We start from the raw sequence: 19,574 nt of genomic DNA, 5'->3' as shown, positions 1-19,574 counted from the left end.
CAACAGGGAAAAGAGCACGGTCAACTCTGACTTGTTTGGAGTGCTGCTCCTCTCAGGAAAACTGTCGCGTTGTCCTTTCTGATGTCTGAAACTGCTACACACCAAAGCTGAACTGCATCAGCGCCAACTAGAAGCTCTTGGTGCCAGAAATGTTTTGCTCATCTGCCCACACCACTTATTATTAAACAAAGAAGGTGCTACAGAACTTCAAACTACGAGACAGAAAGGTTTCCAAAGGCTCTTCTGATTAGATATAAAATAATATACTCAACTCCAACACCCTTTAACTATTTTATATATAAATAAGGCACCCACTTTCAAAGAAAGGTCAAAAAAAAAATCATCTATCAGATTCATAACAGGCTCTCTCCTGCATCCTGAAAACAAGCTGCAGCCTCTTACCTTGAACAACTGTTCAAAAGCTAAGTCGATGCAATGACTTTCCCTAGTGACATGTGTCAGACAAGGCTGGTTTTGGCATGGAAGTGTCTCAAATTAAAATGCAGTCTCCAAAGACTGCACAGAAGCTGGTTCGCCTTCTTTGTAGTGCGGCAAGGAAACTGCAATTTAAAAATGCTGGAAGCTACAAAATAATGGAGCAGCTGGAATTTGCCAATGCTCAATTAAATGTCAATCCCTCACATCCATTCTTGGGGCAAAATTAGCATCAACTTTGATATCTGGGATGATAAGTACTACCAGCATCAGGGTCGTAAAGCAGGTTAGATGTCCAGTACCATGTTGATTTTGCACATTTTTCGTATCAAACATCACAGAAATGCTGAACCCTGCAGCACTGGGATTTGAGGATGACAGATCGTAAACGCCTCAAAATATCTGACAAAATATGGAATTTGCTGCCAGCCATATATACCTACGTTCATTACCCTTTCCAGAAAGAAAAAAAAAAGAAAAGGTTGTATACTTCATTCTTTTGAGAAATCAGTGATGTAAGGAAAACCATCTCCTCCCACTCCCTTGTTTTCTTATGGGCATTCTGTCATGGGGCTCGCATTACCCACACAGGTCTGTGGAGAGGTCAGAGACAGTCTGTCCCCTTCCCTGGGGACAGCGGCTCCAGGTGCATACCTGAGGCTGAGGACAATACCTGGAAGAGTGTGAGGTATCTCTGTGGAGATCCGTCACCTGCCAAGATGCATTTAAGCATTTCATTCAGACAAGAAGAAACTAAAAGATCATCAAAAATCACCTCCACAGAAGCAAAACGGCCTTTAAACAGAGAAGCTGTCCATTAGGGCAGGTGGACAGAAGCAGACGGCAAACCATGCTGCCACCTCTACATCTGGGAGGTTCAGCGTAAGACCAGCTAGGGAAACCCCTCACCTTTTAAAAAGGTCTTAGAAGACGACCAACAAGGCTTGTGTGGGAAAGAAGTACTTTTTATCAGACCTAATAATACAGACTTGAGGAAAAAGCAGTCTTGTGTGGACTTGTAAACAAGGTTTTGGTCACAGTTACCGAATAAGCTGTTTTGTCTAATAAAAATCACTGTGCTTTACCACTAGCCTAGCCTTGCTGATGTTCCTAAGCCATCACAGATGCAACAGCATCACTCAGAAAAAGGCAGAGATAAAGGTGCAGATCACACCTCTTCAAGTTAAGACTGCTCAAGACACACCTCTCCTCCTTACATTGTACCTGCCATTCATACCCTCGGGGCGAGCAGGGGACATACTCTTACACAAAAACATCCAGAGTGGGCGAACTTCTAGGATGCCCACACATTCACTGGACATTTCCGTAGCCCACACCTGTCCTTAATTACTAGGTCACCTATTCCAGGCAGAACTCATTCTTCCAGGTAGCACAGGCTACAAGATACAACTACTGGAAAACAAAACAAACAAAATAACCCAACACAGGTATCAATCAGTTCCTCTTCTCTCCTTCCCTACCCTCTACTTCCAACCCAGATGTCTGGGAAAGGACGGTCGGTGTAGAGCATGTATTTTCAGTGAATAAGTCTGTACAAGTAGCTTTGTTCCTCGCAAAAAATTTGCATGATTTGAAGTCAAACATGGATTCCAGACAAAATTTTACTAATAACAACAGATGCAAAAGAAAAATTTATCAGTGAAATTAAGCAAATATGACCATCTAAGCCAGAGAATTACTCTAGACAACTGTTTCTTTCTCAAAAAATTAAATTGATGTCTCTTTTAGGGGAAGAATTCAACATAAAAGAGGTAAGAGACAATGCAAGATCAATAAACCAGGAGGACAGAATCAACAATACAAGGGATTGCATTTAAACCCTGCACTTCCAGGGTGAAGCGACACAGAGATGAGGATGGGGAAGGACATGGATGTTTTTGTTGTTTCTTTCACAGATTTTTCCTTTCCCCTCTTTTTCTCCAGGTATTTCTGTCTGCAAGAAGCATCTCTTCTCTCTACATCACGAAAGTACCCACGCATTTTACACTGACAGATGGTACTTCATGGTGTAATATCAAAGGGAGCTTCACAAGCCAAATTAAACCAAGAGGGAGCGTGTCTCCTCCCTCTTCACTTTCCCCTCATCCCTTCCTTTTTAAAATGTCTCATGATCAAGAGCCAAAACATTTCTTCTCCCTGCCAGAATTTATGAACTGAACACATCTCAGGAAAGACTGTAAAAGCAGAACCTTTTTAAGATTGCAGATTGCATCGGCAATTAGAAATTAGCAATTGCTCTTGAAATTCATGAAGGATCTTCCTTTCTGTTCCAGCTTGTCTCAAACTTGAGGTAGCACATCTGTCAGCCCTTTCTTTTTGTACGCATTTATTAATGATTTTCAACAGGAGCATAAACGTGAAGATCTCTCTCCTTCATCACGCCAAAATTCTCTGTCCTTTGGCCCTTTTATAGCCCTGCGCTCTGCACCCCCAACTGCAGCATTATAATTCAAGGTACTAGCAGATCGGCAACACCATTCCACTTCTCAAAAACATTTTCTCCAAATTGTAAATACAAGCTGCAGTTACCAAAAACCTGATAAACCAAGGGATAACAGTGAACAGTACTTCTCCAGGGATCTTAAGAGCTCATCAAGCCTATCTAATATGCAAGCTAGGTGACTACATTACCATTATAATTAGCAGAGAATTCGTCTTACAAAGAATTTGCCCCTCTAGTCACATGAATTGTTCTCCAGACATCGTCAACTTATTAATCAGACCTCCTTTGACTATATGGAATTTTAGGCAAGTAACTGGGATGTACAGAGTAATGTTCTAGACACCTGAAACTGATAAGCTAAATCCCAGCCTAAGTGTCATTACATTTATCTGAGATTTGTGGAGAAATTGACATCTAGGGGAAAAAAAAAACCAAACAAACACCACACAGGAATTTACCCCAAAACACTCATCAAGTTAAGAGTAGAAGCGGCTAAAGCAGCTGTATGACTTGCAGGATGGCATCACCGTCCTGCGCTTCACTGTGGTCAACACATGGCTCAAGCTCAGACATTTAAGGGATTAGTTGCATCTTTGCAGGCAGGCAGGCATCCAGCTCCTATTTAGGCACCCAGCTTCCTTTGGAAACATAGCTCAAACTCCAAGATGAAAAAAATGCTGAGTGACACCCTGTACTCCCTGTACCTATTCAAGCTGGTCCTGTCTGTTGCATGAATAAGAAGATTTTTCACATGTTATGCTTACAGCTACCCAGGATAAGCAAAAATTCAGTAACTTTCCCCTTTTCTCATCAGTTTAATTCTATGATTTTCTATATTGGTGGCTACAACAGCCTTGTTTACAGTAACCTGTTAGACTGACACATTAAAAATAGCTTTTCAGTCTATGAAGAAATCAAAAAGCAATTACAATGTGAAACCCTTATCTCCGCTTCCTCCCAGTGAGGGTCTGCATGTTTGGTACTCTGGAACCCAAGAGTCCTTGTCCACATCCACTGGGACAAGTGCAAACATAACCTGGCAGTATTTCCATACATCCCTGTATAAAAAAAAAAAATAAATAAGTGTCTCATTTGTTCTCTCGCCTACCCTTTTCCTTTATGCTCTTTGTTTGCATTGTTTGTCAGCTACCAAGCTGCTACAGGGCTCGGGGCTCGGGTTTTGTTCCAAATTTCAGATTAATTCAATGCAGCCTGCTACCTCTGCCTAAGAATAGCAAATAAAAACACTTTACTCTTGCCTGACGTTTCTATCAATAGAGAAACAAATTAATTAGTAGCCCACTTCTAATATTTGGCACAGAGGTGCTTTTCTGCCCTTGATTCATTGCTGTACAAGGCCGAGTGCAAGATCCTTCTCTGCCCAGTACAACTGTCGTTTTTAAATGCATGCAAAAAAGCTAGCAAATCCAAACAACTAGAGTGCAAAAACTTTCTCCAAAAGTGATTTTATATGTAGAAGTAGAGGAATTCTATTCCTTAACCCTCAGCCTTCACGCTCAGAAACATTTTTTTTTTTTCCATTAGTAATTTCTAATCTAATTAATAGTTAACGATCTGAGTTAAGAGAAACACCATGGCAGTCAAGGAGAACTTTTGTTCCAGTAGATCGCATCCTCCAACCTGTTTTCATTCGTAGCTTGGTAAGAAACGATGATGTTTTCTGTTCCTTGAGACCCCAGTTACTCTGTTTACCTCACTGAACACTAAGCACTTCACTAATTGCATGCACTGAAACCGAGGACGTAGTCGCTCTGCTCTTAAAGAAGTTATAAAACTCAGTCAGGCACTACAAACAAATTAATGCCGGGTCTGTTCAGTCAGGACTTCCAACAGCATTTTCACCCTTCTTGGCTCTGGCCCTAGGCTTAAGACCTCCAGTACAGCCAATGAAAATCACAAGACAAACTTCCATGTAACTCTTTCAAAATCTGCTGTCCCCTGGAAAGATGCAGATAGGTGCTTTCTGGGAACTGAGCTTACCCAGACTATTTTAAGCACCAGGAAGAGTTGGGTAACACACTTTCCATTCGAGGAGCCATCACCTGCTCTATACAATCCAGTCTGTGCCTGAGAGATTTTAAAACTGCAGTAAATAAACCTAAGGTTCTTATTTACTTGTCCTCCGACAAGCAGATATTCTGCATTCAGTGATGATACATATCAACACCACCAACATGACTCCACCAAACCCTGTCAGCAGCCATCTTCTGCCCTAAATCACTGAGGGAGTTTGCCCATCTCAGGCGTACTCCTCTTGCAGACTGTCAAGGAAGGACTAAGAGTTGTAGGAGGACACAGGGATCCCCTTTAAATATCCAAGGAAAAGAGTAATCCATTTGAACTCTCAAAATTGCTAGCATTTCTGTCCTTGTTATGCCAGCTAGAGAGGGGCAGCTGATAAGTGGTTGCTATCCCTCTCCACCAGATCTCAGCAGTTTAGCAGTCAGGAGCTCTAAGCAACTCCTCAGATGCTTCCAGTTTTCTCACCTGTCTATTCCAAGAATCAAAAAATTGTGGATGCATTTCCGGACTCTGCTCCTATTGAGCAGGGATAACAACTAGGCACCGTGACAGCTGCTGGTGCCCTGGTGCACGTGCACTCAAAGGTGGGGCTTCCTTCAGAAACACACAGAAGTTACCAGATCTGCAAATACCTCATGATAACAGGAACAATAACACAAACAATAGCCTGGAGTTTGTTTTCTCTTTCTTAATATATACCAGGTTTTCCATCTCTCCCCTACACACAGCCAACATCCTTTTTGTTCCCTGTTTCTTCCTCAGGCAGCTGACTTCTACAATTCACTCTGGAATACAGGCTTTCTTTTAACTGAGAAGCTTCTCCACGGAACAGAGCTACAGCATTGAGGACTGCAAGACAATACGAACATTGTACGGCACACTAGCATATTTGGAATAGCGAGTTCAGCTCCACTGGCATATTAAGGGAACTCTGACAGAACAAAGGTTTTTAGCTTCGATTTTTGGTTCTTTCATGTTAAAAAAAAAACTTTCTGCCTTTTTTTTTTTGTTAACAGACAGGAAAAAAGAGACATGGAAGATGACAGGAAAATTCTTCTTGACAGCTGCTAAAATGAATACCACCTTTCATTGTTAGACAGTGCATCTCTCCTGTAGATTTAAAAAGACTTTACAAAGGAGGTAAGATCTTGTCTAAATTTGAAAGATAATTCAAGATAGAGCAGGGTGCAAGCTTAAAATGCAACACACGTTTTTGAGTAATTCTATATTCAAACACACGTTTCTGAAGTGCCTTGTTCGACTTTCTCCATACTAAGCACAGGTTATGCTAAAATTGGAACATGTCCCTGTTTTTCCAGAGTAAGAGTTTCCGTAACGCATGTATTCAGGAAAAGCCATCCCCATGTAATTATTCTGGCATAACTCCAAATGCATATATGCCTTAAGACATTGTCTTTCTCTATTACATAGATTGTTGGGTTTTTTCTTTAGAGAGCTACTCCACTAGCTACCAGCACAGCCAGATAGAGAACTATAGTTTCCCCAATAGCAGCCCAAGGCCCAAATCATTTAACCTTAGGCTTTGTAATTTGCTGTAGCTTCATTTCCTACATGTCATGTATCTGGACCAATACAAAAATTTGGTCTTTCAGAAACTAATCCTCATATACCACAGGAGAACATGAAATAGGGAAAAGACAGATGCTGGGACAAGTTTGCATTACCCTCTGAGTAGCGTGGTTGAGCATCTCTTGCCAGGCAGAGTCAAACTGACGTTTGTCATCTTCCAGGAGCCTCTGCTCAGCAAGCGAAATGGTCTCTTTTGCAGCACGCAGCACTTCAGTGGCCCTCTGAAAATCCTGAGTTGCCCTCTGAGCTTCCAGCTGTGCCTAAAAAAGAGAAGCTGGGATCAGACACAAAGGAACCCTTGCAGTCACATTTACAAGATCTACCACACTAATCCCAGGGCTTTAAAAACACCGCGCCAGCATTCCTGTTTCCCAACCTTTTACTTGTAAGCGACACATATTTCCTCACTGGAGTAAGTACTGCTAATTCAGCAGTTTCCACCCAAACAGGTAATTTGCAAAGAATTGTCTCATGGTGTTCATAGTCAAAAAACACACAGCTGATGGCCTACAAATAAGCACCTGGCTGAGAAATAAATACTTCATGATGGAGGTTTAATCACTGAGAAACAAAACAAAAGAAAATGCAATAGCGAACTTGTAGCATGTGAAGAATACATTAAGAATGGCACTCCCTGAGTTTAGTCAGGGTAGATTTTTATCTGGTGCACTATTATCACTCTGAGGAAATGTTTTGGAAGTACTACCTTGCTATAAAGCATAAACAAGTTTTCTGAGAAGGTAACTGATAATTCTTTGGGTGTTCTTCTCCTTTGCCATCACTGGGAAACAACTGGTGCAGCAAGTCCCCAGGACACAGACCCAGAAGTAACCAAGGGAGTTTGCAATGCACTTAACGCACAGGTAAAGGCCTTGTTATGTCCTTTTGAAACTGCTTATTTTTAGCAAATTAACACAAAGTTTGAGCTTGAAGGAAGCCCTTTCAAGTGTCTGTGTGGAAGCAGGGGAGAACTATATGGTTCTTGCTGTGCAAACAAAGACTCCTCCTAAACAACAAGACCTTCCCAGCAAAGCAAACACAGCTTAGAAGCCGTCTAATCAACGAGCTGTGACCTCTTTTATTCTGGACCCAAAAAATAATCTCCAAGACAATGCATTTACAGACCACCTTCATCTCTCCTGAAGGTTTTAACAAGGCTCTCACGATATCCAAATCCCACTCTGAACAGTCCTCAAGTAAAATGCTCACATCCCATCTTGCAGGCTGGAGCCAACTCAGTTTTCCACAGCTGAGTGTCAGCCCTCCAGGGTCCCTAACGCAGCGGCAAACCCTTGCCTAGTCAGCCCAACGAGGGAGAGCAGCCAATAAGGCAGAAATAATGCCAGTCATGCTGCAGGTTTCAGTAGCACCACGGTGACAAAAGTCATCACAGAGTTCAGCAGTCTGCAGTGTAGCACTTTAGCACCAGCGACAAGTCTTAAGCATTCAAAATAAGTGACTCTACAATAAATGGACACAGAATACCCATAAAAAAAAGTACTGGTGTTGGCTGGGGTTTGGTTGTTTGGTGGTTTTTGGTTTGGTTTGTTTGTTTGGGGTTTTTTGTTGGTTTTTTGTTTGTTTGTTTTTTTAATAAGATAGAGGTGTCCTCTCTTTTTATAGTTATCACTGAATGGATAGCAATTTTAACATTCAGACTTTCAAACATGCAGGTTTCACTTTGTTTTCCTTCATCAGAAATATTTAATTTCTGAAGCTTCTACGTTCATTTGCCATCTCTCAACTATATCAACATTTTACTGCTCTAGAGCCCTCTTGAGATTGATGCACAAATGCCTTGTTTATCTCAAAAGTAAAATCTTTACCTGAACTTTTCTACATTATGTATTTCATAAATTTCTATTTAAAGCAGTATTTTTGAGCTGCTCTGTACTGAAACACCAGCCTTCACATTCAATTAAGCCTCACATTCAATTAATTGAGCATCCAGCACTGTGAAAGCAGTTTTCGTTTACACTTCAATGATTTTTTAAAAATAAACTGGAATTACCCAGTTTATACCTATGGGAAACGTCTTTGACCAGACATGACTGACGGAACAAAATAATGAATAAAACTTTACATGTCATGATATACAGAGGAGTCGTCTGAGGCTGAAACAGGAGAAAGGGCTCTGACATACAGAATGCTAAATTGAGGAAGATTAAGTCTTATGAATAAAGGAAAAGGTTGCAGTGTGAAGAAATGGTGGTTATTTGGGAAGTGGCTAAAAATCCCTGACACAAAATGGGAAATAAGCAGAACAATGGTACCTTTCTCCGGCAAGCAGCTGGCTGCAACTCCTCAACACCAGCTGCATCAAATACCTTCACACTTGAGACATCAGTTATTTGTAAAGGTAATGGAAAAAACCCTTCCCTCCCTGCCCCGTGGCAGAGGAGATGGGCTCCTACTTTAAACACAAGTCTCAAAAGGAAATAAAGCACACTAAGTTTTCCCTTACAATGTCCTGAATTAGCATCAAGCTCTTCTTACTTCCTTCCCCCTATCACACAGAGAGGTACTTCACCCCAAAGTGACTGTGGAAAAATAGCAGTTGTGTGTCAGAGGTCCTTCAGCTACTAGCTGGGGAGGGAAATCAAAGTCATCACAATCGGCACAGTAATTTCCTTCCGACCAAGGTCCCTGATGCACTTCCTTCTGAAGCCGCTGCTGGTGGTTTCCACAGAAGAGAAATTCATCTAACCTTGCCATTTGCTGCTTTCAGGCAGCTTACACCACAGTGTAAAGTGTCAATTTCCGTGCAGGACTGCACATCCCAAAGCAGTACAGAGCTTTGAGCCACTATCAGTGGATGAACAGCATCCTGGTGCAAATTCACCGTCAAATGAGCTCAGAAAGTCTAAGAAAAAAACCTCATGCATTACATCTTCTCATCACCCCAGACACCAGCTGCCTGTTTCAAATATACTAACACAATTTATAAATTCAGAATAAGCCTGGCTAAAGAATATTGTGATTTAGCCACTAACTAACCTAAACCATGGTACCCACCAAGTACAGGAAAGCCATCTGAGGATGTTTAAACAAGGCTCAACCTAAGCTTCCAACAAAGGACACAGCAAGATGCCTGAATCTTAGTCCCCAAAACATCCTCTGCTGAATTCTCAAAAAATTTGCAACTTTTTTTTTCCTTCCAGTAAATTTGACCTATGCTAGTAAAGGGATCAAATGCAAATAAAGACCAGAAGTTTTCCATAAAACAGTTTGAGATAGGATTTTAAAAGTGAAATAAAATGCAAGACTCCGGTAAAGAGCGGGCACAGAGTACTGCAGAACAGCGCTGAGGATGTTGGGAGGAAGAGCAGGACTGATTTTCATGGAAGACCCTATGAGAGGGAGCCAGGGCCCAATAACTTCCAAGCAATAAGGCTGTCAAAGCCTAGCCCCAGTGAAGGCTTCAGCTCCATGGCTGCCCCGCCGCAGGAGCGGGCCTGCCTGCGCAAGAAACAACTTACAAACACAGGAAAACAGACCGGCGACCCATTCCCAGCACAGGCAGAACTGCACCGGCAAGTAAGCGCTTTCGAAACTCCAGTAAAACCAGATCCCAGGGGCAATGCGAGCACGGGAGAAGTACAGTTTTCTCACCGTAACTGCATCAGCACTTGAAAGTTTCTGTTGGCACAGATACCCGGGTCAGGGATCAACACATCTAAGCCAACAAAAAGCCTGTGGAGCGTTAGGAGCTGAGTTACTAAATCCCCACGGAAAACAACATTTAGGGGTAGCTTGCAGTACTAGTAGCTCTTCTGATGAAGCCTCTAAAGCACTATTGGCTGCACAGCAGGAAAACGTTCTTTACGATGAGAAAACCAGAAGTTAAATTTACATTTCAGCTAGATTTCTGCTTGCATCTGGACCTGCAGGGCATTGAGAGCTGAAGCTGTTAACAGGCAGGCCCATAACTCTGGCCACGTTCAGCTTCACACCCCGTAACTGTGTGGGCAAATGGGAAACTGAAACAAAACTGTACTTACATACTGTCTCCCAGCTGTATTTGTTGAACGCTACTCTGCAACGGCAGTTTGGAAACACTGTTTTGGAACACAAAATGCCTTTTGGTTTAAGCAAAAGAGTAAGTCCAAATAGCAATTTAGCTTCAACAGTTATCTGAAGTCAGTCTACAGCCTTTTATTTTAAGCAACTTGCTGAAAGCCTAGGAAAGAAAAAAGCCAAATGCTAGGGTAAAGAACGATGCATTAGTCATTAGGGAAACATCAACAGGTTTGTGGTTTTGCCAATGTGAAAAAGGATACTCAAACACTTTTTAGTTAGTATAGTTACTCCATAATTAGCCTTCATTTAAAACTCCCTCCAGCACGTACAAGTTGTTCTGCACCATCACTGACAGATTGCTCTCATGCTCTCTAGTCTCAAGCCTGCAGGTCACTCAGTTTGATGGAAGACAGAGTAGCCGTGTTCTTCATGTGCTTTTAAAACCATGAGAACCATGTTCTCATAGAGAACAGGAGCTCACATCTTCATCCAGCCTCCTGACACTGCGTATGAACTTCTTCATTTTAGACAGTGGCTGTTTCTCTCAGAAGACCAGAACTCAAAATTCAAATTAATGGCTGAAAACTAGTTTATTTTGCTTTCAAGCACAAACTGGTGTTAGAGTTGAGAGAGGTTTAGCCCTGGGGTAGCACAAGGGAAAAGTACTAGGGGTGTCGACAAAAATCTCCTCTCACCAGCTCATCTGCTGCTGATCTCCCTGGCTCCGATACGTGCAGCCCCCAAACTCCCAGCCAGCTCCCAAAGACTCAGAGGTGACATGCAGTAGCAGCACTCTCAGAAGCAAATGGAGCACTACAGTATAAAATACGTCAGCTTTTAAAATAAATGATGTAAAATTAAAGGGGTACTGACAGGGTTCATAATTGCAAGCTAGTAACATATTCCAGAAAGGAGCTCTTTTGGGGGGGATAAAAGCTGCACCCTTACGGGAAATCCTCTGCTTAGTCTACACAGGGCCTTGGCACAGATGGGAACCACGCACAACAGCTGGATTATGTTTTTAGCTAAAGACAGTGATGAAAACAAAAAAGCTAGGCCATGGCAAGCTAATAGAAGAAAACAAAACCATGCACTTTTTAAAATGCAGTAATTCTTCTGGAACTGGCAGCAGCATACAGACAGACTTTCAGGCCAGCACAGACACATTTGCTTGTCCACCTTCAAAGCAGAAAACCCTGTACTCTTTAATTATGAAATACAATTTTCTGCTTAGTCCACACAGCTTTTATTGCCCCACTCCCCCTTTGTAGTCAGAGTCCTTGCCTAACTGACCTAATAGAGGATGGTTCCCACCCTACCACACACAGCTCGAATCTTCTGCATCCACATCAACCAAGACATATACTCCTCTTCCTCGTTTCACCTAATCTCCAATTTCAGTTTTTGCCTATCTAGTTATATACAGGACTGCACAATATCACTGACACCGAAACACGGTGCAACACGGCTATAGCATTCCTCTGAGGTTACCTGACATCTAATACAAGCTGGTAGACACTGCCCAGCCTCTGACCCATGAGCACATATGCATGCAGCTAACGACCAAGCCAGGTTGCCAGAAATAGGTGCAGAGGGTACATTTTGTGGGGTGAAGCCGGCTACAGAATTTCTCCCCTTGGCCAGCATCCCTCACCAGAGGATGAGGCCACAAGTGCTGGTAAATTCATTAAAAGGGCATCACTAATACAACCAGCAAATCTCCCATTAGAAATGACAGTCAGCAAAGACCAATTATTTTAGAATATTTACAAAATTGGCTTCTCGTTTAGCCAGGTGAACCTATCTCATCCCGCGCTGCCAAGGTCTTGACACCCACTTTCTTTCAGAATCTCTCCGCTATTGCCAATACAAGGCATGAACAATCTCTGTTTATAAAAGTCGCTGTAAGCTGGAGCGTGAAGGGAACCCACAGCTGCTGCTCAGAACAAGGCACCAGCACATTACGTGCTGGCCCAAGGCCTTTGCTCTAAAAAGGCGCTTGTTTGTTAATGTGAAACCAATGTCTCTCCCACTCATTAATCTTTAAAACAATAGTTTAATTGCTACCAGCAAACACGTACTTGCTTACTACCAAATAGATAATGATTAACTGTGTTCCAGTCACACTCTTCAGAAGGAAGCAAATTTCAGATGTTTCCATTCTGGCCCCCTCTCATTCATTTAACAACATCCCACGGTTAATTTGCTGTGCAAAGTACAACAGGGAACATGTTTTAAAACAGGAACTTTCCTCCATCAGTCGCCCACCAGAGTTGCCGTAGCACTGCCTGTCTTCAGGGATCACTCTGATGGCGGTGACTGCGCCGCGGCATCCTGCACAAGCTTCTGGCAGGGATGAGGACAGCAGGATCATCACTCCTTGACCAGGGCATGCCCCTCTTCCCCACTGCTGCAGCGAGTTCAATAATTCAAAAGCCTACAAGGCGAAGGCAGTTAAGTGCATTCACAGCAACTAGCTGCTGAGTGCTGCTATTTTGGCTCCAGTTTTCCTCAACTTGTTTCAACACAGCTGGCAGCCAGTAACAAGAAGAGCAGCCCAGATGCCAACACAAGGCCCATAATGCTCAACATCCTAACAACCACCTCGATACCAGCACAGCTGCACCCCCAGCAAATCCGTGGATGATACCAAGTTAGAGGAGGTGGTTGAAATGGCAAATGACAGAACCTTAACCCAGATGGACCTTGTGAAACTCAACTGGGCCAAGAGAAACCTCATAGAGAAACCTCACAAGGTTCAAGAAGAAGTGTGGAGTCCTGCACCTGGGGTAGAATAATCCCATGAGCAGCACAGATGGGAGGATCCGCCCTGCCAAAAAGGACCTGCGCATTACTATGGGTGTCAGACTGCAACAGCTGAAAAGGTGCACTCTTGTTGCGAGTAAGGCAAACCATGTCCTAGGTTACATTAAGAGGGCCATGGCTGGCCAATCATGGGGAGTTATCATTCCTCCCAACTCGGTGCTGGTGAGGTTGCATGCTCAATACTACATCCACGCCCCCCCAGTTCAAGAGGGATGTCAAGGCAGTATCCATAGGTCTACAATGACCCCTATAAGAAGTGCTGAGGGATGTGGGCTTTTTTAGTCTAGCAAGGAGAAGACTAAAGAGTAATCTAATTAGCTGCCAGCTGAAATTTGAAGTGGAGCTGCAAAGATGACAGAGGCAAACAAATGCTTCTCAGCAGTACTGGATGATATAACATGGAGCAACAGCCACGGATGGCAGCTTGGAAGTTCAGGTTGCACATTAAAAAAGTCTTTCTTACCAGGAGGGCAGCGCGGCCCACAGACAGGTTCTCCAGAGAAGTTATAAGTCTCCATCTCTGGAGATTTTCAAGATTTGGCAAAGCCATTGTTGATGCAGTCCAGCAATGATGACAGTTCTGCTTTGAGCAGGAGGTTCGATCAGATGACCTCTAGAGATCCTGTACAACCAGCATTTCTATCAGATACCACTGTTTTTTCCTTACAGTTTCTCAAAAAACAAAGAACCTAGCTGCAAAAAATTTGCAGTGATGCTGAATGTTCTCCTAGATTCTCAGACCCACGCATTTATTTTCTTGTATAATCAGAATAACGATGAGGTTAGGGGGTGGGGTTTTGCTTGCTTTTTTTAAGGATCATGACCTTCCTTTCCCCTCTCCCCACAGACTACAAACTCCAAGCCAAACAAGAACCGAGAGGTAGTAAAAAAACCGAACCCCCTTCTTGCTATAGGCCATGTACAGATGTTTATAAACAACTTATAAAATCCAAAGCCTCAGGAGTGACCCAATTTTGGCAGATCTGTGAGGCTTTTTGTGAGCTATATATTAATCTGTGATGATTGTTTGAATTACTGACAGAAAATACCGTCTCGCAAGAGGCTGAAACACCCTTGTATTCTTTAAGCTATTTATTGAAAAGCTATAAAAGTGCAGACAGGTTATAATTTGCTTTTACAAAAGCAGATTTGAAGATTTTTATTTGGATGGAGAAGACAAGGGGGAGAAGGTGAAAATAAGCCTTGCTAGAGCTTTTTGGAGCACAAACCATTTCCTCCCTGCTGCATAACGAATGAAATGCCTGTGGAATACAATGACCAGATGTCCCTTAGTCTCTGCTTTTGATTAGGCGTCTTGTTCTTGTGCTGGGTTTCTTGGTCCCATCCATGCATGCACCCCTCCGCTTCCAATAGCTTAATTGTTATTGAACTGACCTGACTCCTGGCTCTGTTTTATTTTCTGGTAAACCTGTAGTCTATAAAAAGGCCCAGGAAATCAGAGTAGACCCAGAAAGCATGTTCTGAGAGACATCTAGCCCTGTGCTAAAGTTAGGCAATGTGTGAAACTCCCTTAAGACTGGATCACAAGCCATATTCCAAGAGACAAAAAGTTCAGGGCACAACCAGCAGCTCACTTCATTAGCTGCTTCTGTTACCAGCATACAGACAGTTGGTCTCCTCAAAGACAGACTCCTACCTTCCTTCTTTAGGAGATATGGAAGGAAATGAGAAAGAAAATATATAAATATACAATTTCTTTAAATGCTGTTAAAACCAATCCTGGACTGGACCGAAGAATCAGCTGCCAACCCTTCGCTGTTCTCTGGTGGCCCCCATCTAGGCTGTACACTAGGATCTTGTGAAACGAGAGCACGAATATAATCTCTGAGCCGATCATCACCACTGTACACTCAGTCATCTAAAACTTACTGGACTCCTCGTTTTTAATTGCTCTAGCTCTTTGCCTCACAGGAGTAGGGAGGTCATGCTCATTTGGGCACAGAGATTGTATGGGACATCCTTCGCCGAGCCTTTTGGCCCTCCCTCATTTTTCATGAGGTTGTTGCGAGATGCTGGTCTGCTTGGAGTTACTCACACTAATTAACGAGCCTATGGCACCAGAATATGAAAAATTGTTCATCCTAATACTATCCAGACACAGCCTTCTTGGGCACTCACTGCCATCTGCTTTTTAGTTGTGCACTTGTTTGTGGCCAAAATAATAAAGCTGCTGCCTTCTGGAAGACGGGATCATAGAATATGCCCAGGTTTTTCCTCTCCAAGGTACGCTACCTTATTAAGAGAGAAAAAGCAGCAAGATAACCTGCATTCTCAGGGCTTAGGCAATGACTCAGCGAGTCTAGGGTTTACAGCTGGTTTCTAGGTTTACAGAGGCTCTACATGCTCATCTGCACCTGGCAGCAGCCTCTCTTGCTGAAATCAAATATAGAAGCAAGGAACAAACTCCCACAAATACACGCTGCAAGATTTACACAGCCTGCCTTAGTGGATTTTGCTAATTATCCAAGATAATAAATGTTCAACACATACAGATACAACAGATACATTCAAGGGAAACACGGGATCGTTGTCTCACACAATGGCCACCAAAGCAGCAAATGTTTGTTCACAGAAGTCTCCAGAAGGCTGGCAAGGGATTGGCAGCCTGGTTCTGAAAGCACATCTTGTGTGTGCATGGATAGCGACATAAGCAAAGACAAGGCACGCGGGTAGGAGTTTCGCCTGGGAGATGGGCTTTTCTGAACATGTTCTTCCCAGTCCCTGGAAAGCCTCACACCCACCAGCAACTGCCCATCCTCAATAGCAGAGACGTCCTCTGGAAGAACGTCCCAGGCTAACCTTGTACATCTTTGACTACATGCTCACGGCTGCTTTTGAGACAGACATTTTCCTAAGGGACCTGTTGAAGATACTTAAGCTTTCGACTCTTCAAAATTTTTCCTAGTGGAATTATACAACTCCACAGCACGTGTGAATAACACGCTTGCTTGGCTTAAAGGAAAAAGCTGGGAGTGCTGTTCTGAACAAATGAAGGGCTAAGTCCAATCCTTGAATGAAAAAGTCTAGGTAGCAGCAGGAACAGACAAAATTTCAATTCTACTTCACAGCAATAAAATTCTCCTTCAATATCAAACTATTAGCACCCTTTACCAAAAAAAGAAACCAAACATCAGAAGCAGACACAGCAAAGAGACAAACATTTCTTCCACATCCTGGCAGCAAAATTTATATTCTAGCAGTAGAACTGCAAGTTTGCTGCAATTAGGAGAGATTTTTCTTGCAGAAACCAAGTCAATACAGAGCTGTTCCTACACGTGCTACATAGGAATTAGACTCTTCACACAGTCTTTTCCAGCAAGAACAGACAAGAGCTCATAAATTCATACTGTTTTACTAGAAGTCATAATGAAACACACCCAGAAGGCAGTAACCAACATCCGTATCGGATTTGTTTTGGCAGCAACCCCTAGCATGAGCGTTTATTGTTTCATAATAAACTCCCACCTATATAGACCACTGCATACAATAAAGATTGGGGTGGCTGAACAACTTCCCCAAAGTTGCAAGACTGCCGTCAGCAGCCATCCCTGAGCAATTACCAGGCAAAACAGGTACATAAGATATCATCCTGACCTCAAGTCACCCAGGCACAAATGCCAGCTACTATTTTTGACAGATGATCCTATCTGTGGCTTACAATCTCTTGAAATAGCCTTTACTAGTGGCCAGAAAGGATTGGGAGGGGAAACAGTACGAGAGAACAAAGCAAGGCAAGCTTTCCTTTAAATTGCCAGTTTTTCATATGCTGTAGATTTGCCTTTTGGCAATTGCTATGGAAGGCGTTACAGCTATGCAAAGGAACTCACAATATACCTATATTGGGGTTTTCCAAATTAAGGAGGATGCAAAATGATGTTAATCAAATCTTCAGACAACAGCAGAGGAAAAAGAAATTAATCTCTATTTTCACATCCCAGCACCATTTTAGAAGAACTCCTTACACCTTCCCGCCACTTCCAGCATCCGCCATTGCACCTGTGGCTAGGCACAATAGCCAGATCACCTGTGTCACTTCCTTCTGCCTAACTCAGCTGACATCTAACAAAAAGATAAAACCCAAAATTTCCTGCCCTAGCCCTCTCCTTGTTACTCCAAAAAACGTAGGGCATTTCTACACCAACTTACCCCAGTATTGCAGTATTTCAGACCTACTTGCCCAACACGTTAGTATTTCACAACAGAAAAAGAACAAGAAAAAAAACATTCTTGAAGGGTAGGGAAAATAATTAGGTCATTGCATTGTCAACAGCTACTGGAGAGGAGGTGGCTTTGTATTGCTGCCATCCAGAATAGCTAAGAACTGATGGATGCTTTGTAGGGTGGAAGAAAGCACAAGAAAGCAACACCAAAAAAAAAAGATAGTAATTTTTTTTTTGTCTCTTCTAGATGGATTCTTCAAAACACTTAGATGAAAACAGTATCATCTTCGGCTTCTGGAAAGAAAAGCAGAAGAGGGAAGACCCTCTAATTTACAGTGCACAGCTAAAGATCTAAACAATGGAGCCCTCCAAGGCATATCTCCTACTAATGATGAGAAGACCAATTACAGTTTTTGCATCAATAGCTTGTACAAACTAATCATCCATAAACAGAATAGTGCTCACATAAAATGAAGATGTAGGCTGTATAAATACCAACTCAAAATAACTAGACCTGTTCACTGAGGCATAGAAAGCACAGATAGACACAGGAGGTCTAACTTTTAGAGGGAGAACATATATGCACAGAATTATCAGTACAGGTATTTCAACAACCAAGTAGCTAAAAATTGTTTCCTACTATCCAAAGGTCCCAAGAACATAGTGTTTGCAGATGTTTTTGCTACAGATGCCACCTTGTCTGCAGGAAATATAAGTAACAGAGCACTAAATGTGAATCAGGTAAGGATTTTTTTTCAGTTCATCTGAAGTAGCAGCCGTTAGCGTTCCCAAATGCAGGGCAGATTTCCAGCTGCTCAGGATTAAGAGGGCAGAAACCTGCCAGTCACACTGACCTACTATCCTGCATTAGCAGGGTTGATGGGAAGACAAACACATTCAGGAGCTTTCCTTCACAGATCTGATCTTTGGCGTAACTTTCCAAATCTGACCAGGCAACATCTGTTATCTTCCCAGAAGTTTAAGGACAGCTAGCTTGAGACACTTGAATATCACACTGCTCAACCAGTGCACAGCCAGAACACAAATGTAAATGATTTACTTAAAATTTAAGGCCCCAAATAACAGCAGTAATAAATCATCCAGGCAAGACCCAACTGGTTGACCCAGGTAAGTCTCCCTGAACTCCTTGCTTCCTAGGCATCATCACAACTTTGGTCTGAAGAAAAAGGCAACAGAACCATAATGCAAGACTTGAAATACAGTTTTCAGGTTTTAAGTGTTCAAGTGGAGCAAACTGAACACACTGAGCACAAGCTCTGTCTGGCAGCATTGAAACACTGAGCCGTATGTACCTGAATGCAGGGTGGTGACTTCTACACGCTGCTCCCAGGATTTCAATCAATCACAGCTGTGCAAACATGACAGGAGAGCACAAAACGCACTCCATCAAATCTTGAGCGTGGCTAAACATTTTCTTCACTTAACTCAAACGTGCATCCTACTTCAAAATTAAAGTTGCAAAACTCAGTGGATCCCCTGGTGGAAGTCCAGGAAGTGACTCCTCACCCTAAATAATAAAATTACTGATTACATTCCCTTGCTTGGCTTATTTCCTCTTCAGATGGGTGCCTGGCTCCACAGCCTGCCACATACCATGTGGAAAGGGAGATGAGTATATGCTGAGAACGTCCCTTGGGATCACAGCAATGGGAACTCCACATTTCACAAGAGGACTGACGTCACATCGACACGGTTTCCCCAAGATTTAATGATGTGTTTCGTAACAAAAACGGAAAGAGTTGGTGGGAAAAAGGGGTTCAAGTCTAGAGCAGGTCCACAGGGAACTGAAAGGGAAAAAGGACACTCAAAACTTCTTAGGCCATCAGGTACAACACGCAGCCTCCATACTTCAATCCTTTCAGACACCACTTCTTGCCAGCTCAGCCACATTTCATCTCCTTACCATTTATTTACAGCATTGGTCTCCCCGACTGCCCACAAGGCAATTTCCATGTCTCCTTTCCCTTTGGGGCACTCCAACCATCTATTCCCAG

General features: G+C 42.7%; 1 protein-coding gene across 1 annotated transcript in view; it reads right to left on the bottom strand.

The window, feature by feature from the left end:
• SH3BP5 (SH3 domain binding protein 5) overlaps positions 1 to 19,574 on the bottom strand; it is a 52,525-nt gene that overhangs the window by 12,365 nt on the left and 20,586 nt on the right. Inside the window, exon 4 of the mRNA XM_063325289.1 lies at positions 6,628 to 6,792. Coding sequence (XP_063181359.1) covers positions 6,628 to 6,792 — 165 coding nt within the window. The remainder of the gene's footprint in view (positions 1 to 6,627; positions 6,793 to 19,574) is intronic.

Source organism: Chroicocephalus ridibundus, chromosome 2, assembly GCF_963924245.1.
Source record: "Chroicocephalus ridibundus chromosome 2, bChrRid1.1, whole genome shotgun sequence".
Classification (NCBI taxonomy): domain Eukaryota; kingdom Metazoa; phylum Chordata; class Aves; order Charadriiformes; family Laridae; genus Chroicocephalus; species Chroicocephalus ridibundus.
This window is presented reverse-complemented; position numbering and strand designations above follow the sequence as displayed.